The 13479-nt window shown below is 50.6% G+C and overlaps 1 protein-coding gene across 7 annotated transcripts in view; it reads right to left on the reverse strand.

Annotated features, from left to right (window-relative positions):
* The window catches only part of ZZEF1 (zinc finger ZZ-type and EF-hand domain containing 1), a 129959-nt gene extending 123357 nt beyond the window's left edge, over positions 1-6602 (reverse strand). For 6 of the 7 annotated variants that reach the window (XR_014786139.1, XM_084822806.1, XM_084822805.1 and 3 more), the window contains exon 1: positions 6072-6556. Coding sequence is in view for 6 of the 7 variants with exons in the window: in XM_084822806.1 (XP_084678932.1) it covers positions 6072-6467 (396 nt within the window). In the remaining variant the exon portion in view is untranslated. Of the gene's footprint in view, positions 1-6071 lie in introns of all 7 variants that reach the window. The other variant, XM_084822807.1, reaches the window with a different exon arrangement.
* Between the last annotated feature and the right edge of the window lie 6877 nt (positions 6603-13479).

The raw sequence follows: 13479 nt of genomic DNA on the forward strand, positions 1-13479 counted from the left end.
CATACTCTGGGCATTAGTATATAGACATCGAAGACCATGTGCTTCATAGTCTGGCTTTCTTCCTACATGTGTCTGAAGACTATTATTGGGCGCTATCAGAGCTGTTCTCTCCGTTGCAGTGCATGCGCCTATGTCCATTGTTACCCCCAACATTACATCTCCCTTCCCCGTAGAATTCAGTTTAAAGCCCTCCTGATGAAGTTCTTCATGCTGTGGCCAAACACATTCTTCCCAGCCTTTGTGAGGTGCAACCCATCCCTAGCCAACAGCCCATCTTCCAGGAAGTATAGCCTGTGGTCCCAGAATCCAAATCTCTCTCGTCGGCACCACCTTCGTAGCCAGTCATTCACCTGGAGTATTTTTCGTTCCCTTTCTATCCCTCTTCTAACTACTGGAAGGATGGATGAGAAAACTATCTGGGCCCCAAAGTTCTTGAGTTTCCTTCCCAAAGCTTCAAAGTCTGACGTGATCTCTTCGTAGCTCCGCTTGGCGGTATCATTTGTTCCCACATGGATGAGAAGAAAGGGATACCTGTCAGTGGGCTTTATGAGCGCAGGCAACCTTTCAGTCACGTCTCTAATCTGTCCTCCCGGGAGACAACATACCTGGCGAGTCCATGGGTCTTCGCGACATACTTGGGTCTCGATCCCACGCAGCAAGGAGTCTCCCACTACTACCACTCTTCTCTTCTTCTTCTTGTAGGCCTGGGTTTCATTGCCTCTGTTTGACTGACCTTCAGCCTCTTGCTCACTCTCATGCAGGTTCCCCTGTGATTCTTCCTCTGTAGGCTGTCCTCCAGTCTCATCTGCAAGTACCTGGAATCGGTTCCACAGCTCCACTGCTTCCACTGGTGCAGAGTGGCGTCTAGTTCTTCTTCTCCTAACTGTCACCGTTTTCCAAGGAGTATCCTCTATTCCATTTTTCTTCACCTCAGCATTTCCCACTGCCTCATCTTGCTGTTGCTCTTCAAGCTTCTGGTCTGCCCTTTGCTGCTGTAGTTCCCCCATTCTGTCCAAGAACTCTTCGTGTTCTCTTATTCCCCGGAGGGTCGACAGTCGCCGCTCCAGTCCACTTACTTTTTCCTCCAGCAGCGTGATCAGCTTGCACTTGTTGCAGGTGTAGGCCATGTTGTTCTCAGGCAAGAAAACAAACATTGCACACACCTTGCAGGTCACCACCACTGGAGAGTCTTGTCCTTCCATAGCCTCTTTTCCCTTTTGTGTCTAGCTTTGTGATTGTTCTAGACTAGCCTGTTCCTGCTCCTCTACTCAGTAGAGGTTAAAAGCAGAGTCCCACTGGTGTGGAAGTGTGTGCTACAAGTCAAATAAATGAAAAAAAGTTAGTAAAAAAAATTAAAAAAATGTTAGGGGCCTCCCCCTTGACCTCCCCTGCCTAACTCCCCTGGCCAACTCCTGTTTGCTCCCCCTGTTCGCTCGCTCTCTGGGAGCTTGCCTGCTTCTGTAGTCCCTGGACCAGCTGGAGCAGCTTGCTCTGCTCTGCTCAGCTGGGAGGCGGGAAACTGACTGAAGCTTCCCGCCCAGTCAGCTGCTGGGAGTACTCAGGCCACACCCCTCCAATTCAGTTGGAGCTCTCAGAAGCACCTGGTGAGCTCACAGCCAATCAGAAGGATAAAGGGCAGCCCCCTGGGCTTCCTGCAACCCACTTACCTCTTAGCCTCTGTCTCCTTTGTCTCTTCAACCACTGCAACTCCCCTGGCCAACTCCCGTTTGCTCCCCCTGTTCGCTCGCTCTGTTCGCTCGCTCTCTGGGAGCTTGCCTGCTTCTGTAGTCCCTGGACCAGCTGGAGCAGCTTGCTCTGCTCTGCTCTGCTCAGCTGGGAGGTGGGAAACAGCTCCCACCTCCCAGCTAATATTCATAAGGCTATTAATGGCTACTAGTCCTGATGGCGATATACGTCCAGTTTGGAGGCAGTATGCCTATGTGCACCAGTTGCTGGGGAACGTGAGCACAAGGGTGCTATTGCACTCATCTTCTTGTGGGTTTCCCACAAGCAGCTGGTTGGCCACTGTGTGAACAGAATGCTGGACTAGAAGGACCCTTGGTCTGATCCAGCATGGCTCTTATGTTCTTAACATAAAGCACTTTGCCAATCCACAGACGTGTAGTCTTCCCAAATCCACCTTTCATCTTTCCGGACTACTGCAAATTCCCTGCGCTCAGTTCTAAGCCCTGATCATTCCAAGACCAATCAACCCAAATCCTCCTCTGTGAGATGTACATTGTATCCAAATGCCATAACGACATACATTCTGCTTCCTCCATTTCCAACATAATCCTTCCAAACTCTACCAACTCCAATACACCCCCCAGCTCTAAAATGGCCCTGAGGCACACAGATCCACATACATAACTTTTGAGATCTAAATCTGCCAGGTGCCTTCCAGGTATCTTTATACCTTCTCAAATGCTGATGTTTTATAATCCAGAAGAACCCACAAAGAGGGAAGGTTGCAACAACTGGGCCTGTTTAGCTTGGAAAAAAGGAGGGTCAATGGAGACATGACAGAGGTATACAAAATTATGCATGGTGTGGAGAATGTGGATAGGGTAAGATGTAGTGATGGCCACCAATTTGGACGGCTTTAAAACGGGGGTTACACAAATTCCTGGAGGAGAAGGCTCTCAATGGCTACTAGTTCTAATGGTTACATTCTACCTCCAGTATCAGAGGCAGTATGCCTATGTACACCAGTTTCTGGGGAAGATGGGCAGGAGGGTTCTGTTGCACTCATGTCCTGCTGGTGGGTTTCCCACAGGCAGTTGGTTGGCCACTGTGTGAACAGAACACTGGACTAGATGGACCCTTGGTCTGATCCAGCAGGGCTCTTCTTATGTTCTTATTATTTAGGAAGGAAAAGAAACAGAGCAAGTTTTATCTCCTCTATTATGGGCAGAGCCAGCAGCAACAAACTTAACAAGGAAACAACTTTCTGATAACTTCATGGGATATTTTAGGTCACCTTATAAGGCAAAGTCCTTCAAGGAGGCTTAAAAACACAACACAAAAATCACAAATAAAATACGAGTAAAATACATCACAAGGTTCAAGACGTATCACAAAAGATGGAGAAACCAGCAAACAATTCCTATAAGATACCCTTTAAAATACTCTTCAGCCCAGCTTACTTGTCAGGATTCTAAGTCTAAAACCAAAGATCTAAAAGTAATTACCTAAAAGCAATAACCTTAAAAGCAAGCGAAGTTCAATAAAGGCAGCTCAGTTAAAATATGGCCAAAAGAAATGGGTCTTCAAAGCCCTCTTAACGGCTATCACTGATGGCGTCAACTGCACATCCCTTGGGAGGGAGTTCCACAAACTAGGGTCACCACTGAAAAGGCCCCTTCTTGAGTGCCTGTCAGTTTAATTGACCTCAATGGTTTGCCCACACATAGGGCCTCTGGTGCCATGAGAACATAGGGGGTCCTTCAAATAACTCAGCCACAAACTGACCTTTAAAGGTAAAAGCCAGGACCTTGAATTTGGCCCAGAAACTTGCCTGGAAATAGTGCAACTTGTACAGTTTTCATATGATACCTTCCCAACCCCCACAAGCATCCCAATGGCTGCACTTTGCACCAGTTGAAGCTTCAAAGTTGTCTTCAAGGGCAGTCCCACATAGAACACATTCCAGTAGTCTAGGCTGGATGTAACTAAAGCATGGATAACTGAAGCTAGGTCTGCCTTCTCTAGATAGCGCTGCATCTGCTCTATGCTGGTAAAAGCTGCTCCAAGCCATGCCCACCACCTGGGCATCCAAAGAGTACACCAAGTCCAGAAGAATCCCCAAGATGCCCTTCAAGGGAAATGCAAATCTAGGAGGAAGGGGCTGTGACTCAGTAGTAGAGCAGAAGGTCCCAGGTTCGATCCCCAGCAACTCCAGGTAGGGCTGGAAAAATTCCTGCCTGAAACCCTGGAGAGCCATTGCTGCCAGTCAGTGTCAACAATACTGGGCTAGATGGACCCAGGGTCTGACTCATTATAAGGCAGCTTCCTGTGTTTTTAGTACCAACAGTAACCCTCCAAAGGAAACAAATGACTGCAAACCCAGTTTAGAAGTTCAAGAAGTTATTGTACTGGCAACTGTGGGAGTCTGTTCAGGGCCAAGGTGAGATATGAGCTCAGTTTGATAACCTTAGCAAGCCTGTATTCTCAATGGGTTCTTTTCCCCAGGCAGTATTTATGCATTAAATACCTGAGGGGAAAAGGAGAGCTGACATTCTGAAATTATTTTTCAGAAGTGGGGGAACCAATAGGACTCCATTTAAAGTCCTGTCGGTAGATCCACCCCCTGTACTCAGCTCTTTCTACTGAAGGGTGTACATACCTACCTACTTAGAACCAAACTGATCATGGCACGAAATGCCTCACTAGAAGTTCCATGTGCACACGCGCATCTCTCCCCTTTTTGTAACTCACAATAGTGCCTGTTAGGACTAGGACTGCAGCATGCAGTAGGGGGGCCACCTTGACAAAACTCATACACACACCCCAAGCTTCTGGGAGGTGGACAATTTTCCATGGGGATTTAGCAGGGATGGGGAAGCTTAATCCCCACCTCTGTTTACCCTATCCCGATTAGGCCCCCTGCAGCAGCTAGAGGTTTTTATTTGTTTGGGTTTTTAAAGAACAGATGCTACTTCAACTGATACATTTAAAGCGGAATGCTATGCATGATTAGACAGGAAAAAGTTCCAGATGGCTGGCTGGGGGATGATGGGAGTAGTAGGACTTTTTTGTCATTCTTCTATCTAAGGGTGCAAGCTAAGGGATTGCACCCTTAGCATCATAAGCAGTGTAGCCTTTAAGGGGTCATTTCATTCATCTAATGAGGTGGGCTTTACCCACCGCAGGTTTCACAACAACAGATCTGTTAGTCTTTCAGGTGCCACAAAACTGCATTTGTTCTGCTCTGCTTAAAGTAGACCCCCCATGATGAAACTTGTTCAGAATCACTCTAGAGATCACCCGTTGATACTCCCCCATGCTTGCAAGGCATATGCCAGCAGCATCTCCCTTAGGCTGCAATCCTGTGATACACACTTACTGGGCGTAACCTCTGGTTACTACCAAATGTATGCACCTTGGACTCCACATACTGGAGCTAAGTACAGAGCTTACTGTCAAGGGAGTGCTGCACAAGGCTGCAAGTTCCCTGACTAGGGAAAAAGCACCAGTGAATAACAACAGCTACAATTCTACCAAGCAGACTTATTAAAAGGACGCTCCGAACCAAACACAGCACAGCTTACTGTCAAGTAAATATCGCACACGGCTGCATTGCCAGGCTCTGATCTCTGGGCTCCTTTTCCTAGGGGAGTAAGACCCACTATGTATAATAGGGGTAGGCAACATTTTTGGGCCTGTGGGCACATCTGGAAATTTGAGAAACTGCCCTGGGCACCACCACAAGATGGGAACACTGCCACCTTAATTTCCTAAAGGTGCACCCCTATTCACGTTTAGACAAAAGTACATCTTATAACTCCCAGCATTGCCCAGCCAGCATGGCTGGCTGGGGAATGCTGGGAGTAGCAAGACTCACTTCTGAGGAAGGTTCTCAGCAAAGTTCGCCCACAGCCGAAAACAAGGCAAGGCCTTTCCCTAAGCGATGCCAGCACCGCTTTCAGTTTGGAATACCCCGCTTCTTAAGGTGCAATCCTATGCATGTTAGGACAAGGGGGAAAAGCCCTCCGACTCCCAGCATTCCCCAGCCAGCGTGGCTGGCTAATGGCGGGTGCAGCAAGGCTCCCTTCTGAGGAAGGTTCTCAGCAAAGTTCGCCCACAGCCGAGAACAAGGCAAGGCCTTTCCCTAAGCGAAGGCGCAGGCCTCGTTGCTGCCGAAACGTGCGCAGGAGCGCGGAACCCTCCCCAGGATCGCGCCCTAGGCACGGCCCTGAGCCCCCCGCGCAGCCCGGGCTCCGCTCCAGCTGCCGGCAAGAAGCGCTGCCGCCGAGGATGCCAGCGGGGCCCCCGCGCGCCGCCCGCCCCCGGGCCCGCTCCCCGCAGGGGGCCTCCTCCGAGAAGGCCGCGGGGGCCGCCGCGCGGCTCACCTCCTCGCTGCGGGCGCGCTCCTCGGCGGCGGCGGCCCCCGGCGCGGCGGCGGGCCCGGCGCGGCTCTCGAGGGCCTCGCAGAGCTGCTCGAGGCTGACGACGCGCTCGCCGCGGCCCAGGCGCTCCTCCAGCCAGCGCACCAGGGCGGCGTGGTGGCGCGCCAGCAGCGGCTCGGCCGAGGGCGCCTCGCGCAGCCGGGCCGCCGCCTCCTCGCGCAGGCGGGCCTGGCCCAGCAGCACCGCCGCCGGCGGCAGCGCCGAGGGCGAGGCGGGCGGCGGCGCGGGCGGGCCGGCCGGGCCCGTCTCCAGGGCGCCCGGCGCCGCGGCCTCGCCGGCGGCCGCCGCTTCCTCCTCCTCCTCCTCCTCGCCCTCGCTGTGGCTGCCCACGGCCCCCATGCGGCGCCCGGCTGCGGCTCCCGTGCGCGCTCGCCGCGGGCCTCGCCTGCCTCCGCGCCCCTCGGGCCGCCGCGCTTCCGCCAAGGCGTCGCAAACGCCGCCTCGCCCGGCGGCCGCGCGCGACGCTGCCGCAAAGCACAGCTTTGCTCGCGGGCGGGGCAGGCTCCAGAGGAGCGAGGGGAGGGGAGGAGAGGCCGACGGGCCGCTGTCGCTTTGCGGCAGCGTCGCAAACCCAGCCCGTTCTGAGGGGCGGCCGCCACTGAGGTAAAAGATCTCTCCCCTCAGCGGTCGTTGCCGCCGCGGCCCTGCCGCGGGGAGAAGTTTAGAGAAACGGGATACAATCTCTGTGTCGCTTCGCGGCAAGGCCGCGAACTCGAATCGGGACGGCGGACTCCGCGACGGGAACAGGCCGGTGTCGCTTTACGGCAGCGTCGCAACCCCGCCCCTGTGGAAACGTAACGGCGGGCGGCCGGTGCACGACATCGTCGCGAAAAGAAGGGGCCTGGACGGCGGTCGCTTTTCGGCAGCCTGGCAAGCGCGGCGCGAGAGGTAGGTATGTGTAGCCCGCGGGCGCGGATCGCCGCCGCCGCTTTACGGCAGAGTCGCAAAAGAAAGGGGGGGTCCGTTGTCGCTTTGCGGCAGCGTCGCGAAGCTGGCCCGAGCTCGCGCTGTTCTCGGGCAGCCCGCTTGGCTATCGCTTTACGGCGACGTCGCAAAAGTCAGGCCTAGTCCGACCTGGAGATAAAAATTGGCGTGGCAGTGGCCAGGTGTCCCGCTTAACAGGGGGCGGTCCTCTGTTTAGAGGGCTGTTGGGGGACACTCCTCTAGTGCAGGGGTGGCCAACGTGTGGCCCTCCAGATGTTGTTGGACTGCAGCTCCCATGGTCCCCTACCAGTGGCTATGCTGGCTGGGGCTGATGGGAGTTGTAGGCGAAAGCGCATTGCCCGCCCCTGCAAGGGGTCGTCTAGTCTGTCTGAGGGTCGGTCCAGCTTCAGGAGGAAGAACCATCGGAAGGGGAGCAGGCAGATGGGCCTTGGAGTTGCCCCTCCACACTCATTAGCACCTGGACAGCAGACGGATCAGGAGACACACAGCTCCCCTGGCCTCAGCCTCCCCCACCGTATTCCTACTTAAATGAGCATCCTCCTTTCTAGATTTGCACCCGTGCGTGTAAAGTAGCACATGCAGGTTTCATGCAAGTCAGCGCCCGCTTTGGCCTGCTTTTTTGGCCAACGTAAGCACAGATGCAGGGACCCTCCTGCTTCTGCAGTCTCTGGCGCAAGGCCCCCAGCACCTTCCAAGGTCCACGGTGTTGGGTTTCGATGTGGGAAGCTCCGCTTAAAAACCCTGCTGTGCTGCAAAGATTACTGCCTAGCCTGGGTGAGCCTTCCCCACCGGGCCTAGCCTACCGCGCAGAGTTGGTGTGATGCTAAAAAATGTCACTCCGGGCACATAATGGGAAGGGAAATAAGAAAATGTTAAATGTAAATAACCAACGAGTCATAGGGTTGAATTCAGGATCTGTCTTCCATGGACGGAAGGTGCCGCTGTCTGACGTTTATTTATTTATTTATTTATTTATTAAATTTATTAATCGCCCATCTGACTGGTCACCCAGCCACTCTGGGCGATGTACAACCCACCATAAAACAATTTAAAACAATAAAATTTTACCATAATTTTTTTTTAAAAAATACCCTAACCCACCCCAAATGCCTGCCTGAACAACCACGTTTTTAATGCACGACGGAAGCTCATTAAAGAGGGGGCGTGACAGAGTTCCCTAGGGAGGGAGTTCCCCAGAGTGGGGGCCACCACAGAGAAGGCCCTCTCCCTTGTCCCCACAAGTTTGGGAATTCCTCCCCCCCCCCGCCCCGCTCCCTGCAGCACAGCTCACCCCATTTGACAGGGTCCCCCAGCCCTCTGCGTAGCATTTTCAGAGGGAGGAGGGGGCAAGGACCTCTCCTTCCACCAGCCCAGTTGCAGGCTCCTAAATCCATCCCATTATAGTCACGTTTTTTCTTGAAAACATCCCTCAGAGTTATATTTCAAGTCCAAGAATCTGAAAGTGTTCATGATTCCACACAGTTCCTCATCCACCCGGTTCACTAACGTTTCAGGACATTTTGCCCTGGGCCTCCCGCAGGAATGCACAGAAGGAGGCACCCTCGTCGACGCTCACAAATAGGGAAGCGCAATCCTGGTTTGTCCCATTGAGTTCAATGGTTCTTACTCCCAGGTAAGTGTTGATAGGTTTGGAGTCTACACGTCTTCAGTGCCAGGTTTCTGAGGGCCCTCGGACAAGATACCCTCAATGGGTCCCCTTCCCCAGTAAGTCTGTTCTTATACTGCCGTTGTCACCAGCTGCTCTTGCTCCTCATAAAAATACAGTAAAACGAATAAATAAAAATGTTGTCTTTGATTCTATTATATTAGTTGACAAAACATGAAAAGAGGATCATATCGGCAGCAGGAATGCTGTGTATTCCCAGTGAGCCTCCCAGAGAGCTTCGGCTGCTGGGTGGTATAGAAATGTAATAAATAAATACATAAGGTATGGCAGTTTCTATTTTCCAATGCAAGTCAATGGAAAAAGGTCACCGAATAATTTGGATATCTGAATCTTGCTTTGGATTCGGATCCGAAGTGAAGCAGATGGGGTCCGAATCGGTCCGAAGTGAAGTGGAGCTGCTTCGGAAGGTCCGAAGCAGCTTCTGAAGCAAAGCAGAGGGGTCCGTGCACAGCCCTACTAAAAGCCCTATTCTGAGCTGTGATGGACTGGGCCCCCAAAATCTCAGGTACTACCAGGATACGGTATCCTCTGATGAGCACAGCAATGAACAGGCTGGTGTCTCTGATGCCTCAGCCTGTGGAAGTGAGAGGTCTAACTCTAGTATTACCAACCTGCTGCCACCACTTGAGGTATTTCTCTTCCTTTACCCTGCATGTGTTCATTTTCTTAATTGCCAGAGGGGTAGCCGTGTTAGTCTGTGGCACCCTAACAACACTTAGGGTGCAATCCTATGCATGTGTGAGGAGGCCTCATGGGTCACTGTACAGTCCCCTAGGTATTCCTGGTTGCCTAGCAGCAGTAGCCATCACCGATGCAATGAATATGAACTTGAGCACGCTCCGGGAGAGAGCGCAGGACAGGAAGGCCTGGCGTGCTATGGTCCATGGGGTCACGAAGAGTCGGACACGACTGAACGACTGAACAACAACAACAAAATAGAAGAAAAGGGAATCATGACAGGAGCTCTTTAAATGGGTCCAGGACTCTGAGGGAGGAGGAAGAGGTGGGGCAGAAGCACAGGATAAAAGCCTGAAGGCCAGAAGCTCACGGGAGGAAAGAAGGAGCTGGAGGAAAGGCTTGGGAAGAGTGGCTGAATGGAGCCAGTAGAAGTAACAAAGACTGGAAGGTAAAGAAGGGGAGAAGAGCAGCTGGGCTTCCTTGAAGGCCAGGGACCTACAGCCGAGGAGGGTCCGCTAACAAACCCCAAAGAGACCTGCCTGTGCAGTCAGCAGCAGTCAGAAGCCTACAGGACCTGGTGGAAGAGAAAAGACTGGCTTAATTCCCCAGCAAGCTCAGGAACCAGGTCCTCCTGACACTGCAACTGCTCATCAGCCTCAAGCAGCAGCATGTAAGCAGTCCCTCAGATTCTACTGCTCTGGGGTGATACGTTCCAACCCACAGCTACCTGTGTTGTAGACCTTCAGCCTGCTCCAGCAGATACTTACCAGTATTGCCCTGAAAGCATCCACCCCAGTCCTGCAACTACATACCTCGTGCTGTGGCCTGGTTCCAGGACCCTGCAGATACTTAGTGTTATCGATCGAGAGGCTCTGTGCTGTATCCTGGAACTGCTTACTACAGGTACCGAAAGGAGATCCTGATCCTGCAGCTACTGATTTGACTGCTGTAATAGGAATTAATAAAGTCTATAACTTCTGCATTTTTGTGGTCTCCATAGTTATTTGGGGATGGAAAGAGGACAGAGGGACTTGTTCCCCTTGGCAGAGGGGGCACACGTTGTGACAGCATGTTTAGACTGAAAAAAGTCCTACAATCCTATGCATGTATACACAGGAAAAAGTCCCACAATCCTATGCATGTTTACACAGGAAAAAGTCCCACAATCCTATGCATGTTTACACAGGAAAAAGTCCCACAATGCCATGCATGTATACACAGGAAAAAGTCCCACAATGCCATGCATGTTTACACAGGAAAAAGTCCTACAATGCCATGCATGTATACACAGGAAAAAGTCCCACAATCCTATGCATGTATACACAGGAAAAAGTCCCACAATCCTATGCATGTTTACACAGGAAAAAGTCCCACAATCCTATGCATGTTTACACAGGAAAAAGTCCCACAATCCTATGCATGTTTACACAGGAAAAAGTCCCACAATCCTATGCATGTTTACACAGGAAAAAGTCCCACAATCCTATGCATGTTTACACAGGAAAAAGTCCCACAATCCTATGCATGTTTACACAGGAAAAAGTCCCACAATCCTATGCATGTTTACACAGGAAAAAGTCCCACAATGCCATGCATGTATACACAGGAAAAAGTCCCACAATCCTATGCATGTATACACAGGAAAAAGTCCCACAATCCTATGCATGTTTACACAGGAAAAAGTCCCACAATCCTATGCATGTTTACACAGGAAAAAGTCCCACAATCCTATGCATGTTTACACAGGAAAAAGTCCCACAATCCTATGCATGTTTACACAGGAAAAAGTCCCACAATCCTATGCATGTTTACACAGGAAAAAGTCCCACAATCCTATGCATGTTTACACAGGAAAAAGTCCCACAATCCTATGCATGTATACACAGGAAAAAGTCCCACAATCCTATGCATGTATACACAGGAAAAAGTCCCACAATCCTATGCATGTTTACACAGGAAAAAGTCCTACAATGCCATGCATGTTTAGACAGAAAAAGGTCCTACACCTCCCAGCATGCTGTAGCCATGCTGGGAACTGTAGGACTTTTCTCTGTCTAAACATGCATAGGATTGTGCCCTTATCCTGGCATAAGCTTTTGTGGGATACTCTTCACTTCATCAGATGCAGTAAAGAAGCCCAAATCACAGTGCAGTTCTACCATTGGTACTGTTCATCCCAGCAATAAATATAATCTGTTGAACTTGAATAAAAGCAAGTTTCCTATTTTCACCTCATTTCCCTTTCTTTCTTACCAAGCAGAATGCTGACCTTTATCAGACATTCAGGGTCTAGCGACTGCTAGCAATTGCAGAACACATTGAAACAGTTGCATCAGTGTTCAGTGTTCCTTGACATAACTGTCCTGGATCAAAAGAAACATTTTGCATATATGATCTTGCAAAGTCTATAAGTCTTTCCACGCTAACAGCAAGTTCAGGTAAGGTCAACCTGGCAAGCGACACAACCTTTGTCAGGAAGTATTTTCCTCGTTTGAACATGCTGTACAACACATATATGTCTCAACATATAATAGTTCCATAGATGTCTCACCCATTTGAGTGCATGTCATCTCTGTATTAAGGTAGATTGCCGAGTTGAAAACAACACAAGTCTCTTTGTCATAGCCATCTACAGGAATTTCAGAGTCTTTTGCATTTGGGGGCATGCACAGTTCTTCTGACTTGCAACTGAATTTCTTTGTAAGTCCACAGCTGCTTCTCCAGACTGTGATACAGGTAGGTAATTTTAAAGCCGGGACTTAGGGTGCAATCCCATACATGTTTAGACAGAAAAAAGTCCTACAACAACTCCCAGCATTACCCAGCCAGAGTATGTAGGATTGCATCAACAACAGTTTACCAACCTGATTTAAAAGCAAACAAACTCTGAGCATGTGCAGTTTTGCATTTAAAACTCACAGAAATCATAGCACCATCATGATTGCAGGAATAAAACGGAGTTTGCTTCTGATGCCCTAATCACAAGCCACTCTCCAGGTGATCATTTGGGGGCCCCGGGGCTGGCCATGGACCCCAAAGTCCAAACATGGCTGCACCACTGTCTCCAGAGCTTGCAAACTCTGACTGGTAACGTCCTTTCTCTGTTCCCCAAAGGCAATGTTACTTTCCACAGTCTCTGGATCATAAGGGACAAAGAACCCTGCACACGCTTGTAGGAATGCAATGAACAACTATTCTTCCATTCCAGGATCTTTCCAGATTGCGGACCCATAATCCCTGAAACTTATCCAGGGCTTCTGGAAACTCAGCAATGGTTGATGGGGAATTACAGATTAGGTTAGTGCAAGCCTCAGCAAAATCCAGCAACAAAACAACAGAATGATATTTAATAGGGATAAATGCCAAGTTCTGCACATAGGAAAAAGAAACCAAATGCACAGTTACAAGATGGGGGATACGTGGCTCAACCACACTACAAGCGAGAAGGATCTTGGAATTGTTGTCGATCACAAGCTGAATATGAGCCAGCAATGGGATGTGGCTGCCAAAAAGGCCAATGCTCTTTTGGGCTGCATTCATAGAAGCATAGCTTCCAAATCCCAGGAAGTACTAGTTCCCCTCTACTCAGCACTGGTTAGGCCTCATCTGGAGTACTGTGTCCAGTTCTGGGCACCACACTTCAAGAAGGATGCAGACAAACTGGAGAGGGTTCAGAGGAGGGCAACGGAGATGGTCAGGGGACTGGAAACAAAGCCCTATGAAGAGAGACTGAAAGAACTGGGCATGTTTAGCCTTGAGAAGAGAAGACTTGAGGGGAGATAGGATAATGCTCTTCAAGTCCTTGAAAGGTTGTCCCAGAGAGGAAGGCCAGGATCTCTTCTCGATCATCCCAGAGTGCAGGACACAGAATCATGGGCTCAAGTGACAGGAAGCCAGATTCCGGCTGAACATCGGGAAAAACTTGCTGACTGTTAGAGCAATACAACAATGGAACCAATTCCCTAGGTACGCGGTGGGCTCTCCCACACTGGAGGCATCCAAGACAAGGCTGGACAGCCACCTGCCAGGGATGCTGTGACT

The sequence above is a fragment of the Heloderma suspectum genome, chromosome 16 (genome assembly GCF_057233095.1).
Source record: "Heloderma suspectum isolate Gila_16-S chromosome 16, 16-S_ref, whole genome shotgun sequence".
In the NCBI taxonomy this organism is placed as follows: domain Eukaryota; kingdom Metazoa; phylum Chordata; class Lepidosauria; order Squamata; family Helodermatidae; genus Heloderma; species Heloderma suspectum.